Genomic DNA, 14,286 nt, shown 5'->3' on the forward strand with positions numbered 1-14,286 from the left:
TCCATCCTGCTGTCAGAGCCCTGTTTTGATTCCAATCAGTTTAGAGTAACATTTTCAAAATTTTACTTTGGACAGGGTGTTAGTCAAAGTTACCCTCACAAATTGTTACTGTTAATTGTTGTCCCCATCTCTGTATGAATGTTATGTAACACATGGCACTTGATGGAACTGTGTATCTTTTTAAAATCTACATAATTCAGTCCTCTGGCATTTTTTTCTACCATATATTTATTATGGTGTTAAATAAAAATCTATTGCTTCTTCACAAGTAAGCATCCATAATCCTGGTAAAGAGAGATAGACCTGAACATTTTGCTCAGTCAGTCCTTACACCATTTTTGATTCTGACATTTACTTGCAGACTTTGCCCTTGAGATATAGCAAGACAATCTATTTGGAGAACTCCTGTTATTGAGTTTGGTGATTGCCATGTTGTTTGACTTGTGGCCAGATGATTAAAGTGCTTGAGTGATAGAAAGTTGTGATTGTCACATAACTCAAAGAGCTATTGCACATCTCCGTTGGAGCTTAATTCTGTATCTGTTCTTCTCTTCCAATACAACTCTTATATTACAATCAAACAGTTGAATCTACGCATGATGTTTTAAGGTCAGAATTTGTCTGTGTTTTTTTCCAGGTTATTCTGATTTTCGTCATTTGCTGGAGTGTAGGCATTAAGGTGGGTGGCAGGTTGAGATTCATTGAGAGAGTCCTTATAAAATATAGTCCATCCACAAAGGTAGGTGGCTTACAAAACACTCGTTCGACCTATACTTGAGTATTGCTCATCAGTGTGGGATCCGTACCAGGTCGGGTTGACAGAGGAGATAGAGAATATCCAAGGAAGAGCGGCGAGTTTCATCACAGGGTTATTTGGTAAGCGTGATAGCGTTACGGAGATTTTTAGCAAACTCAAGTGGCAGACTCTGCAAGAGAGGTGCTCTGCATCGCGGTGCAGCTTGCTGTCCAGGTTTCAAGAGGGTGCGTTTCTGGATGAGGTATCGAATATATTGCTCCCTCCTACGTATACCTCCCAAGGAGATCACGAATGTAAAATTAGAGAGATTCAAGCGCGCATAGAGGCTTTCTGGCAGTCGTTCTTCCCACAAACCATACACGAGTGGAATAGGAAAGGGAGGTAATGACAGTGGCATGTAAAGTGCCCTCCGCCACACACTGTTTGGTGGCTTGCGGAGTATAAATGTAGATGTAGATGATGGATTGCAGGAATTGCAACTGTCCCACCATACAAATGTTGAACAGTGTGGCATTTTATAGGCATGTTATTTGTTCTAGTACATTTGGCACTTCAAAAGCACTTTATATGTTAGAAAGTATGGATGACAACAAGAAGAAAACTGAGTTAGTCACAGGCAGTTTGTACATTGTGTACCCATACATTTCTTGAAAGGAAAAGCACGCAATACGTATAAAATAATAGATATAATACAATGGGTAATAACTGACAATAAAGAACATAGACCAGCTTTTATTGGTGGTCAGCTGCAGTGTTGGTTTATACAATTATTCCCTGCCTCATACACTTTTTTCAAAAGGCTTACTTTTTCTGAGTTTGTTTCTGAAATTAGTGAAAGTACTTTAAATCTGTCTTGCAGCTCCAAGGAAATATGTATTTTTATCACCAAATGTGTTTTGTATTTTTGAAATAAAATAACATCAGTGGTCTTAATGAAACACATATACCATTTGGCTTGCTTTCTCCATCTAAAAACTGTTCATATCAAAAGATGTTGATGTTAGTACTTAAGATTTTTGCTCACATCAGGGAATACCATCTGCTTTTAATTTTTTTTTTTTTTTTTTTTTTTTTTTTTTTTTCGTCATTTGCTTTATTGTATCTTGTACCGTAACTGCCAAAACAGATCGTCAGTGAATGTCGTAACTCACCATTGTGATGTCAAAATTTGTCAGGAAAAAATCCTAAAACTTGAGTGGACACCAGGGAAACATCAGTGAATTTCACATGGGGAAACTTGTGGCAACCCTGTTCATGCTCAGTCAGTCTAGTAGTTATAGCCCTACCTGATTGACCTTCATATAATTTGCCACACAGATTGCAGAAAATTCTATAAATTCCACTCTGTTCTAAAGGGGCAATCTTATCTTTACTTTTGAACAGAAGGTGGGCAACAGTTGCAATGACCATTATCCCTGCCCTCAGATTACGAAGCAGTATTGGGTCACGGTCACATCTGGGATGCCTCACAAATCTGAATATTGCGTGATTTGACCAGCTTGCCAATGGGGACCCACAGTTTGGCCTCTTTCAAACTCGACCAGGTGTTGATGACACTAGTCACACAAGTGTTACTAAACAGCTGATACTGTTCATGCGTCTTATATGTCCTATGAGGTCGGGTATAGCACTAATGCACTTGGATGGCTGTTATACCTGTTGCAGGGAGTTGCAGCTCTAACAGTTTTCACACCTGCCGATGGCATATATGTGTGTATAAAGTTATATTGACCATGTCTTCTGGACGCTTCACACTTTTTTTCAGGCAGTGTAGGTGAACTGACAAGGAATTCACCAATTCTCTTCAGAATCGGCAAAGAAAGGAACATATGCAAAAAACAAACCAGAAGAAGTAATGATAGGTCATGTGTTAAGACACCAGGATATAATTTTGATGCTGCTAGAGGGAGCTGTAGAGTGTAAAAACTGTACTAAAAGACAGAGATTGCAATATGTCAAACATATAATTGGGTGCAAATGCTACTTTGGGATGAAGAGGTTGGCACACTGCACTGAACCACTCAGAAGACCAATTTTTTGGGAGATGAGGGAGGGGAAAAGAATTGAATTTAAAGTGGGTACAGTGCATAGCAGTGCTAGTATTAGAGCTTTGTTTTCTTGAAGAGCTTCATTTATTTCATCTTACTGCCTTGTACTAACGAGTTAAAAGTTTTTAAGAAGCTTTTGAGATTCTTTAGGAATTCAAAATGCTTGGATTTTCACGACATTGAATTCCTCAATATGTGCCGCTTGTGGTAATAATTTGTTTTAATTGTGCTGTACTGCTTGTAAAGCTAGATTTTTGGTTCGTAGTAATTGCTCACCCTTGATACAACCAGGATCTTTAGAATTGGAAATAAATAAATATTTCTGGAGTCTCTTGACTTGCCAACCCACCTTCTATGTCAGGGCTTGGAACTGTTAACAGTGCTACTGGGTTACTGAGTTAACCCATAAATACTGCACATATGTAAAAATCTTAATTTTTAGAATATCCTTGATCTTACTCACTTCTAGAAGTTTTAGTGGTATTGATGTTCCTTGATGTTTAATTAATTGATTGGTCATTTATATTTTCATGTCTTTAATTTATCATGTTGTTATGATCAGTTTGTGGAGTCTGTGGAAAAGTTGGTATGTCAGATAATTTTCTCATAAATGAGCAGAGTTAATAACTGATAACATTTATTCACTTTTGCACGAGAAGCAGTAGGAAAGAGAACAAACAGTGTAATTATGTCAACTGAAGCAATGGTTCTATTTTATAATCGGTGAACTTTGCTCATTTGTGTCGAAGTTGGTCTGTGATGCTGCTGCCACACCAGCCCCTCTGGTTTTGAAAACAATTGCCCAGTATATTGAGGAACTTAAACTTAAACTTCACTTACCTGCCAGTTCTCATGGAGATGGCTGACACAATTATGGTCTGCGCTTGCTCTGTGGGTGTCACTTTGGTGGCCTCTACTGGTGCAGGGTTTAGTGAGATTACCTGCAGAAGTGTTAGCCTCCATGTTGGAGAGTGATGTCATAGGCTAAGTAAGGCATGGCTAAGTAAGACATACGTGGTTTGAGCCACTATGTTGAAAATGTCTCCTGTTCGCTGTTCTTAATTCTGAAATTGTGGCTTCCTCTTGACTGTCCTGTAGGGTTTATAGTATTGGAAAATGAGTAGGGGGTACAGTGCACCATCCCTGAGCCACATGTGGGTTGTCTTCTGTGCATGTTCATGCACAAACACCATCAATTCTCCATGTCTGACAGGATTGGTAGGCTGAATATTCTTCATCCTAGCTTTGAGTTGTTGCACAAACTGTGTACATAGCTCAGGAGCAACCAGCTATGGGAAAGCTGGAGTGATTAAGTCTTGTGGAACTCACAGCTGCTAGTCTTAGACTAATTGTGCATGAGAGTATGGTATTTCCTTCTTCCCTGTCAGTCTCAATCCTAGCATGATAGGAGGCAGTACTTTGGACCACAATGAGGGGCCACACATTAGGGCATTTTTGAGCATGTGGTGGAACCTTCCTGCCATCCAGTAGCTTGTAGTGTGGAGGTGGTTGCAGCCACACAGTAGTTAAAGTTCATGGAATGCCAAACCTGAAGAACCATGAGTGCACTAATGCTATCTTGACTTTCTTGGCAGATATGTCGTGTGTTTGGGTGACTTACAGCCACCTGGTAAAATGACGAGTGATCGTGAGTAAATACAGTTGTCCTGAACAATATGGAAGCGGGCCTATTATGGCCACATGTATATGTGAAAATCTTGCTGATCGTTATGGAAAGTGAGTGATCAGTGCAAACACATGCCTACTGATCTTATTACAGTGATATACCAGGCATGTAAGTATCCATGTGCAATGAGATTTCACTCTGGGCCATACAGACTTGTCAGATACGATCTTGGCTGTGACTGGATTGCTGGTTTGGCTAGGTTGTGCAGGTTGTTGGAAACCTCACAGCGATATTGTTCTGGTATGTAGGGCCACTGCCTCCTCTTTGCTACACTGTGCAGAGTTCTGTCCTGCACACTCCAAACTGACAAATATCTGAGCCGCAATCTGTTTGCTGTTCCTATATAAGACAGTGTAAGAGTATGCCCACTTAATTTGGTGATTAAACCGGCACAGTTCTGGGATAAGAAATATGCCACAAGATTGTTTTCTCCTGTTGTGGGACCCATATCAGCTGTAAACTGTGCGATACACTTGGTGTGACTGAAGTCTCTTGCTGAAAGATAACTGGTAGTGGCCTGTGGTCCATAAAAATTATGAAGTATCACTCCTTGAAAGAGTGCTTGGAAATATTTCCCTGTTAAGTGGGTAGCAAGCAATTCTTGATCAATAGCAGTCCACTTTTGCTACTGATGTTTTAAGTTATTACAAAAGAATGTGAGTGGCTGCCACTTGCCATTCACTTTTTGTTAAAGAACTGTGCTCACTACAGTTTGGCATTGCTTATTACAGATGTTTCCTTAGGTCATGGAAAGCTGCTACAGCCTTTGGACTCTAGAGTATATTATGATTTCTTGTAGTATTTTGAATAATGCCATCGGGTGGTTTTGGGTGGCAAGTAGGTCAAGTGGGTGGTGTCAATAATAATTCCACACTCAGAGGAATCTGCAGAGCCCCTTGTCAGTTGTTGGAAGGGGCATCTGTTATACTGCTTCAATTTGCTTGGGTGGAGGTGACAGGTTCTACTGTGAGATGAAGTAGCCTTGGAATTTAACCTCGTGCTTTCCCAATTCATACTTATTTTTATTAATAATTATGTCATACTCTTGTAGGCAGTGAAAAGCTGCTGCAGGTGTTGGACATGCTGCTCTACTGAAGTGGATAACACTAAAATTGGGGAGGCATTCTGACAAAAAGCTTGCTAATTGCTGGAGCCCTCTGGTGTTAAGGTGAGGCTGTGTAACGCAATGCAGCAGTGTGATTATATGGCAAATGTGCTACACCACAGGTGCTGTGGCATTTTACTCATTCATTTTACTTTCGGTTTTGTTCAGTACACAGTTGGAGAAATCAAATAAAGTGGCATGATAGATGTATTATGCATTAGGATTAAATAAATGTTAATTAAGATGAAAAATCTCTTGCTCATTTTATCAAGAAGCAGATGTTAATGAAGCACGTTTTAGATTTCTATAGTCTTTTGCTGGATGAAGATGTAATCCAGCTGCTTCCTCCTTGTGGGACATTCCTTCATTGTTCGCATCTTGATTCAGATGCTGAATCCTTAGAAATGTTCTCATTCTTTCATAAAGAGAAAAAAACTGTGTCATGAGTCTCAGGTTACTTTTGTTTCAAAATAGAGCACTGAGAATTTTTGACTGTGTTTTGTTTGCATACTCTGTTTCCATGAAAAGCAGCAAATTCTTCTTCAGACTGCAAGACTTTTAGTCCATGCTGGCATTGGAGAGTAAAAATCACCACAAGATGTAGTTGATATCCAGTCTGCATCACTCTCTCCTACTTCACTTTTTGTTGCTGGACAACCTAATGATTTATCAGTGTTTTGCCACTTAAATGTAATACAGCATGCAATGTATTTCTCTTCATCAAACAGCAGAGGGAGAACACACACACACACACACACACACACACACACACACACACACACACACAGCAGAGGGAGAACACACACACACACACACACACACACACACACACACACACACACACACACACACACACATGTTAATGAAAAGGATCTCTTCCCATTTCCTAAATGTTGTCAGTCCTTTTCCTACATCCCTCTTCCTTCAACTTTATAACGACTCTGTCGGAATTCATCCAGGCTCGCTTTATGAGGCTGCAGTCTCCCCTTACTTTTCCAACAAACTTTCTGTACAGTTATTCGAATGAAATAATTCCTCCTGGGATACTATGACTACTTCTATGATTGCATTGTGTGTATTGTGTGTGGTGAAAGAGTACGTGGAGACTGTTTGCGCAGCAATCGACGAGATGGAGTAACTATGGTGGAATAAGGGGAACCAGCTTGCATTTGCTGAGGTAGACGGAAATCACCTTAAAACCCATCCACAGGCTAGCCGGCACACTGAACCTCGACATGAATACGCTGGGCAGATTCGTGGCGAGGACTGGCACGCCTTCCCGCTTGGGAAGCAGCGCGTCAGACCGGATGGGCTAGCCTTAATGATACTTTCAAGCAAACCACTAGCTGTAATTGTGTCAAAATCATAACAAAGTGGTTGTTTCCACTGTTTACATAACCCATGGATCGGGCAGACCTGAAGATTGAACTGTATGTGTGTTTTTTTTCTGCCTATTTTTGACGAAGGCCTTTACTGGCCGAGGGCTTTATTTCTGACAGTGTTTTTGTTATGCCTATCTGCGACTCAGCATTTGCACTATATGGTGAGTAGTAACTTCCTTTTTCACAACATTTGTTTCATCAACTGTCAAAACTGCTTCTCTCTCTTGGGTAGTACAAGTATTTGTCTTAGCCTTTAATAAACACAAGACATCTTCGACAATATATGGTTTGCATGTAAATTCCTTTGTCCATTTCTGAAGTATTGCCCTGCCCAGCAAAGGCATTTTTCACTTTCGTGAATAAACTTATGTTTTTGCACTAAAAGTCTCTTAAAGTCGGTGCATGCGCTATGTCCTCTGAATTCCACTTTACCCTTGTGGTGGATTTTTGTATGTGTGGAAATTTCACCTACATTGTTTGTGACAGTGTCTACCTTTTTGCTGAGGTTTACAATGGTAAGTCTGTTTGTACCACAATGAAGCTGCAGATGTTGGCTGGAAGTATACTTGTCACCCAGATTACCATCTGTGAAAAATGTTTGTAATTGCAGCTCTGGTGACACTAACACTGTATGTGAGCTTCCCTTTGTGCACTGTAACTTTACTGTGACATTCTTTTATTTCTTCTGTCACTTCTAAGACCATATGTAAAACCACTATATTAAATTTATCAATGTTATTGGATGCCCTATACTTTTGAAATATACAGTCAGCTTGTTAGAACCAGAGCTGTGGTTGGATTGGGCAATGTGTGGGAAGCTTAACGTTTCTGTGTACAGCATATATATTCACATCTTGTGAGTTTTCATCTTTTGTTTCTTTTGTTGCCAGTGAATTGATAGTTGTAGGTGGTCATCCAGTGTTGAGAAGTGAGTTCTGCTCCGGCTTGATCCCAGTTTCCAGTGCTTATCTCTGTCATCCATTGCATGTGATAGTATACATTTGCAATTTTTTTTGGGGGGGGGGGGTGGGGGTCACCAATATAGGAAACATGTTGTGTTAGATTAACTTCCTCACAAATAAATTAATTAATAAATGATAAAATTTATTCACTCCTGCATGAAAACAATAGGCAAGAGAATAAATAACAATGTAACCGTGCCAGCTGAAGCAAAAATTTGATTTTATACTTTTATACTTTCATTCTTGTGGAGACATTCCGTGATGCCACCACAAGCACTTTCTTTGTAATACCCTTTGCACTCTTTGTTTATCTTGCCCAAGAACAGTACCACACACATTTCTGTAAGAGATCATTCAAGGCATAGTACATGAGACTTCCTGTCTGCTTTGATAAATTTAATACAACATTAACTCTTCACTAGAAAGAATATCAGTAAGATTGATTTTACGGAAGATATTTATTATATGATCTTTCTCTCTTTTGTGTTGCAGGAAATCCATTAATGATGGTACCAGTTGTTTCATCAAGCCCAGTAAATGGGCAAAGTCCCCGTGAACGTAGAAATGCAACAAGCAGTGGTCGGCCACTGCTTCCAAAGCCAACAGGTTGCAATTCATCACCTCCACATGGCAGCCAACAACAACAACAACAACAACAACAACAGCAGCAACAGAACACTGTTATCGGAGAAGGCCGTAAGGGACCAATTCTGGATGTACGTTCAATTATTGCAGACTATCGCTCAAAGAATCCAGGTGATGTACCACGCCGAGGCAGACGCCTCCGTGGTGCAACATCACCAACACGTATGCAGGAAGCTGCTGGAATGCAGGTTGGTAGCTTCTGAATCAGCTTGACTATAACAAAACATTAAGGTAACATCATGGCTAAAGTAGGTCACACTGATGGTGTAAAGGCTTTTGAAAACTACAGGTACAGGCTCAGTATTTGTAAGACATTTTTTTCGCAGCATCCACTGGTGTGTGTGTGCTTGGCATGAGTGAAAAAATAAGTTCTGATGGTGTAGAAATGTCTTGTAACCTTACCAAAATATGACAAATACCCTGCTTCGCCTCTAGTCATGGCAAGGTAATTTTGTATTAGTTGCCACTAATTCTGCGTGCCTCAATATTTGTTTCGTAATGTTCAAATAAATTTTTCAAGCTCTTGTAGAAAGGAGTTCTTTGTTTAATTATTCTTTTATTCTGTCATACTATTTTACTCTACTTTTCACATTTATTTTATGGCTGTTTAGCTGAAATTTAGTGGAATTGGTGATTTTTTTTTCAGCTCTGTCAGTACTGACTAAAGGAGAAATAATTGTTTTTGTAACTTCACCTTCAAATTATCTCTCAAGCATGAAGATTAATGCATGAGAATATTTCACTCATTATGTTTAGTATTTTTGAATAAAAAAATTATTTTGTTGTGCAGGCATTTCATAATTTTTCTGACTTGGATTTATGAATGAAAAATCAAAGGTGCAGAGCACAAAAATTTTCGTGTTGATGTTTGGTAGAATTTTGCTTCTATATAACTTACTTGAAATGAATATGCATGTTGTAGAGGGGAGCTGATCCAGTGACTTTATGTAACTTTGTTTAATTTGAGGTAGTTCATAACAGTTCCTGCTTTAGGACAGTGTGCTTCAGTTACTTAGAATTTGGTAACATGATCAGTGGTTTCTTAGTTGTGGCTTTACAGATCAGTGTGATTTGTTCCCAACAGTCCTTTTCAATCTTAACATTCAAGACAAAAGCCTGTATTCAGTCTGTGATGATTGCTGACTGAATTTGTCCAGGATTTAAAGGAACTTAAGTTGGCTATATCATCTAAAAAGTATTGCTTGAAAAAAGTGTCAGCTGATAGGTAGTAGAAATCGAACTCCATTGTGTATCGGAATCACTTTATCACAGTTTCGCTTTGCGAAACAATTAAATTTTGTGTTGAACATTTGAGATTTAACCCTTTAACTGCTCTGGACGTGTTAACGTGCGTGACTTTGTACTTGTCCCTGTGTGCTCTGAATGTGTTTACATGCGCCACCAGTGTGTACACGTAGACACGTTCAGAGTACGAAGTAGAAGGACTGGTGGCACATGTAAACACGTTCAGAGCACACAGGGACAGGTACAAAGGCACGCGTGTTAACACGTCCAAGGCAGTTAAAGGATTAATGGATTTCATTGCTTCCATAACAGTTCTATGACATCCATGGTCCATTTTTGTTTTAATATTCACAATACATATTACAGTATTTTATTAGGACTGACAAAGAATAGCTTAAAGCATTGTCTCATTGTTCGCAATATGTGAATCTCACTAATTACTTTTCCTACAGATGGCTGATAAGAATGATGATTTAGGAATGTTATGGCACTCAGATTATCTATTTAAGATGGGTCAAGAATTAAGAATCCAGAGTTGATCATTTCTTTCTCATCCTCTGTGTTCACAGTCAATTTCCTGTGGCATTAACAATTTGTTCTAATGGATTGGGTTATTCGAAACAGTTGATGTTTCTACATTTCTGATAGGCTAGCCATAGTTTGATTCCACATGAGTAAAATCATTTGTAAATATTTCATATTTTCCCCTTCTTATTTTCCTTTCCTTAATAATTTCCATTTTATCAACTAATTAAAAGATTCCACCATGATTCAGTGTGTCACATAATATCCAATAAATTAACCCTAGTTTAAAGCTAACATTAGCCATTAAAAAGAAATGGAACACATTTGCAGCTGCAGTCAACTCGTGTGAGTGGTTCAGGTGGTGTTCTTAGCATGGCCTCTATTGCTTTGGGTTCCGGTTCTCAAATGCGGCCAGGGCCTGCTGAAGTTGGAGATATTGCCTTCCCTCCTCAGGTATGCTTGGAGCTAATTAAATAAAACCAGCTATCAGCTTTTTCTTATGTACTTAATTTTAATATATGAAATAAGGACAAAGATTACTTAACAGTACTCCCATATCAGCACAATTTTTTTTAATGGGAAAATAATTTCATGTGTGTAATACAAAGATGTGTGTTCGTTAATTATATATGGCAGACAGACCACATTTACTCCATAAGAGTCTGGCAGTATTGCAATGTAATGTGTGCTGCAAGTTTGGGTTAGAGACCAGTTAAGTGTTACTACATTGCAGGTAATAGATGCATTTGATTCTCTTGAGTGTTGCAAAGTTTGAAAGTGAACAAGTCATTGAGTGAATAAATGTAAGAGTGTTTGAGGAAAATTGCTTGTCAAAGAATCATGGGGCCAACAGAAAATTACTTATTGAATGTGCATGGGAATTCTGTTCTTTCACTTACATAATCCAGTGATGTTATTGAACCTTTCAGTGGTCATTATAGAACTTAATATACTTCCTCAGTCTTTCAGAGTTGTTGGGTTTGGCATGTGGATTATGCTGTAGAGTTGGTGGTGGTAGCAGTAGCATAAATTTACTAGTTTCTTGAGTGAAGTTAATTTTACTAATAATTTGGCTATCATTGTAGAAGAAGGTGTTGGTCCCTGGATTTTTAATACACATTTTTTAATTGCATACTAAATACAGGGAAAAGCCTGTTTTTGAAGGAAAGAATCAGAATTGTGTAAGTCTTTTAGTTGTAATAACTAGTTATCAGATTTTTTAAACTTCAGACAAGCATAACATGGTTGTGTGTCTTTTATATGTAGAATTTTATGATCTGTCCAGCTATGATAATGATATGCCGTACAATTTTTTATTCTTTACCATACCTGTTTTATAACTGGTGCTTCAATTTTGCAAATATATTTTTTATGTTTATCACATAGTATTGGTTATTTTTATTTTCAGTTTGTATACAGCAGATCAACCTTGATTTGCAGTGACAGCTGACAAATGTGCTTCACATCATTTAATTTAATTTCTGAATTACACACACACAAATCAAATTATACCTTGTGTGTCACTTGATGTTACCCATTTTAAGCGTGTGACAAGCATTAGTGAAGTTCTCAACATGAAATAAAATTTAAAAAATCCATGCTTTCTCTTAGATCCTAAGTGGATAAGAGCAAATTTGTCACCAAATTTACATTTGGTAATCAAAATCAGTGATAAATACAAGTAATCAGATATTTTACATTGCTCCATCATTTCGTTTCTGGGAGAGAGGTGACAGTCAAGAGATGAGACTTGGAAGCAGCAGACACAAATGGTGGTTATAGGTGATAGGCTACTAAATACATGAAAACAATGTTCAACATTCCTCTGATGATTATCAGCATTGATTTTTGAATCATAATGTGTAATTCAAATATTACATAATTTAAAGTGAAGATACTGGTACAGGGTTGCGATAAAATTACTAAGTTGTTTCTTTTTTAAAGGTGAGTATAAAAATAATCAGATGAACTTGAATTAAGAACAATTGCAAGTGGATATGCAGGGACTTTGTACTGCAGACCAGATAGAGTAATATTTGTAGTGGACAGATCGTCAGGAAGAAATGTATGTCTTTGAAAAGGCCCACAATCCAATGAGGGGTCAAGAAACGTGATTTGTTTTGAAACAATAAAGTAATACTTTCTCCGGAGTTACTTAGATCTTAGGTACTTGAAATCAAATATTGCAATTATCTGTCAACAGATTTTGAGCATTCTGTTTCACGATTTGCTGTAGTTACAGTAAGAAACTCATTTTGTGGTTGGTATTTTTATATAAGGAAAGGAAGGAAAAAGGAAAAATATGATTATAGACCTTGATGAGATGCAGATTTCTGGTAGCTATTTTCATACCTCTCCAGCCATACAAATTCTGCTTCATTTTGAGGTCAGTTCACAGTAAAATGGGTAGGAATGAGGGCAGTTAAAATGTTCTTGCTATATTTGGTTCACCTGATTAAATCTCCGGTAGAAACCTTTCCTCTTGAGGGACTATCAGATTCTACTCTGAGAAGACAAGAACTTCTCAGTTCCACTGAAATAGCTTTTTATCAAAAATTTAACTCCCTGAAAGAAGTGCAAAGAGGGCCAGAGTTCAAAATATCGTCATCTCTCTAGGGACTAGAGATTTTTCTTTAAAATTTTTTTCAGGGGCATGAGATCTTGTTTTGATCTACGACATTTTGTCTTGACACAGTAGAATAAGTTTCTTAAAGTTAGGAAACAGATTCACTAGTTTCTGATTGATGATTTAAGCTTGAAGGAATAAGTCCTGAGAAATTTACTTAAAAGCACAGTACATTTCCTAGCCCTGCTGCACCTTAATGTAATTAGCTGTGCACCATCCACAGGAGGTATCGAGGCCTTCAAGTGCCGACTCCGGTCGCAGTGACCAGCCGGGCATCAGCTTCAAGGACGTGCTGATGCAGTTTGCCCGGCTGAGCCAAGAGCATTCTGAAAGTGTAGGGGCAGCAGCACGTGGGGGAGCGGGTAGTAGTGCAGGTGCTCCCTTCCCTGAAGTGACACTGCATCCAGTGGCTCCCAGTGCACCGCCACCATCAGCTTCCCCACCTCCTGCTGCCCCCGCACCCGCTCAGGCACCTCCGTCTCCCGGCCGAGGACAGTCGCGCCAGGCAGCGTCCCTGCTGCACGGCATCCTCAGCGGACAGGCACGCGCCTCGTCCTCTACGGGAACACCCACCGCCTTCTCGCCCACACTGGCGCGTCTTCTGACAGCTCCTGAGAGACATCCAGGGCCTCGTCTGCCTTCCACTGCCCCTGTCACTGCTGGAGCAAGTTCTGTCTCCATTGCAGACTTGCTTTCCACCAACAAGGTGCTTGGAAAATTGTTTCTTACTGTCTGTCCTTACGTCCAAAAGCAGTGTTGGTTGTGAACGCTACTGACTGAAACAAAAACGAGCAGATGGCATTTGGTTCAGACGTATGTGGACCAAATTGTAGTAAAGTGGTTTGACAGGATCAGTGATATTCTTTATTGCTGTTCTCTCAGTTTGGTACCCTCAAGTGTGGAGTTGTGTGATGATATCCATAGGATTCCTTATTGTCACTCAAGTCACACATCATTTGCTTTGATAAATGTGTATGAATGAGAAATGCCCACTGTAAAAAGAAAAAAAGTAACAAAAAACCTACGTCAATGTTATACTTCTGTGTGTTCAGCTGATTTGGAAACTACTCTGCTGGGTATCTAGAAGTATGCCATTAATTAACCACGCTGAGAAAACCTGAGATAGAAAGAAAACATCTACAGATTGGGCTGAAATAATGAGACTATTTTCTTCTCCATAAAAAAAAATAAAAAATGTGTTCGAAATTGTTGGGAGACAGAGATTGAAGTGAACTATCCTGAGATTTTTTGCAAATGAAATGACATTAGGATAAGAAACATACTTTGTTTAATTGTTATAGTAT

The 14,286-nt window shown here is 38.9% G+C and overlaps 1 protein-coding gene across 6 annotated transcripts in view; it reads left to right on the forward strand.

Moving 5' to 3' along the window:
* LOC126273691 (pneumococcal serine-rich repeat protein-like) overlaps positions 1–14,286 on the forward strand; it is a 495,465-nt gene that overhangs the window by 465,190 nt on the left and 15,989 nt on the right. For 3 of the 6 annotated variants that reach the window (XM_049977051.1, XM_049977055.1, XM_049977054.1), the window contains exons 6-8: positions 8,434–8,774; positions 10,687–10,809; positions 13,206–13,688. In XM_049977051.1, the coding sequence (XP_049833008.1) occupies positions 8,434–8,774; positions 10,687–10,809; positions 13,206–13,688 (947 nt within the window). The remainder of the gene's footprint in view (positions 1–8,433; positions 8,775–10,686; positions 10,810–13,205; positions 13,689–14,286) is intronic. The other 3 variants (XM_049977053.1, XM_049977052.1, XM_049977056.1) reach the window with 3 other exon arrangements.

The sequence above is a fragment of the Schistocerca gregaria genome, chromosome 1 (assembly GCF_023897955.1).
Source record: "Schistocerca gregaria isolate iqSchGreg1 chromosome 1, iqSchGreg1.2, whole genome shotgun sequence".
Lineage (NCBI taxonomy): Eukaryota > Metazoa > Arthropoda > Insecta > Orthoptera > Acrididae > Schistocerca > Schistocerca gregaria.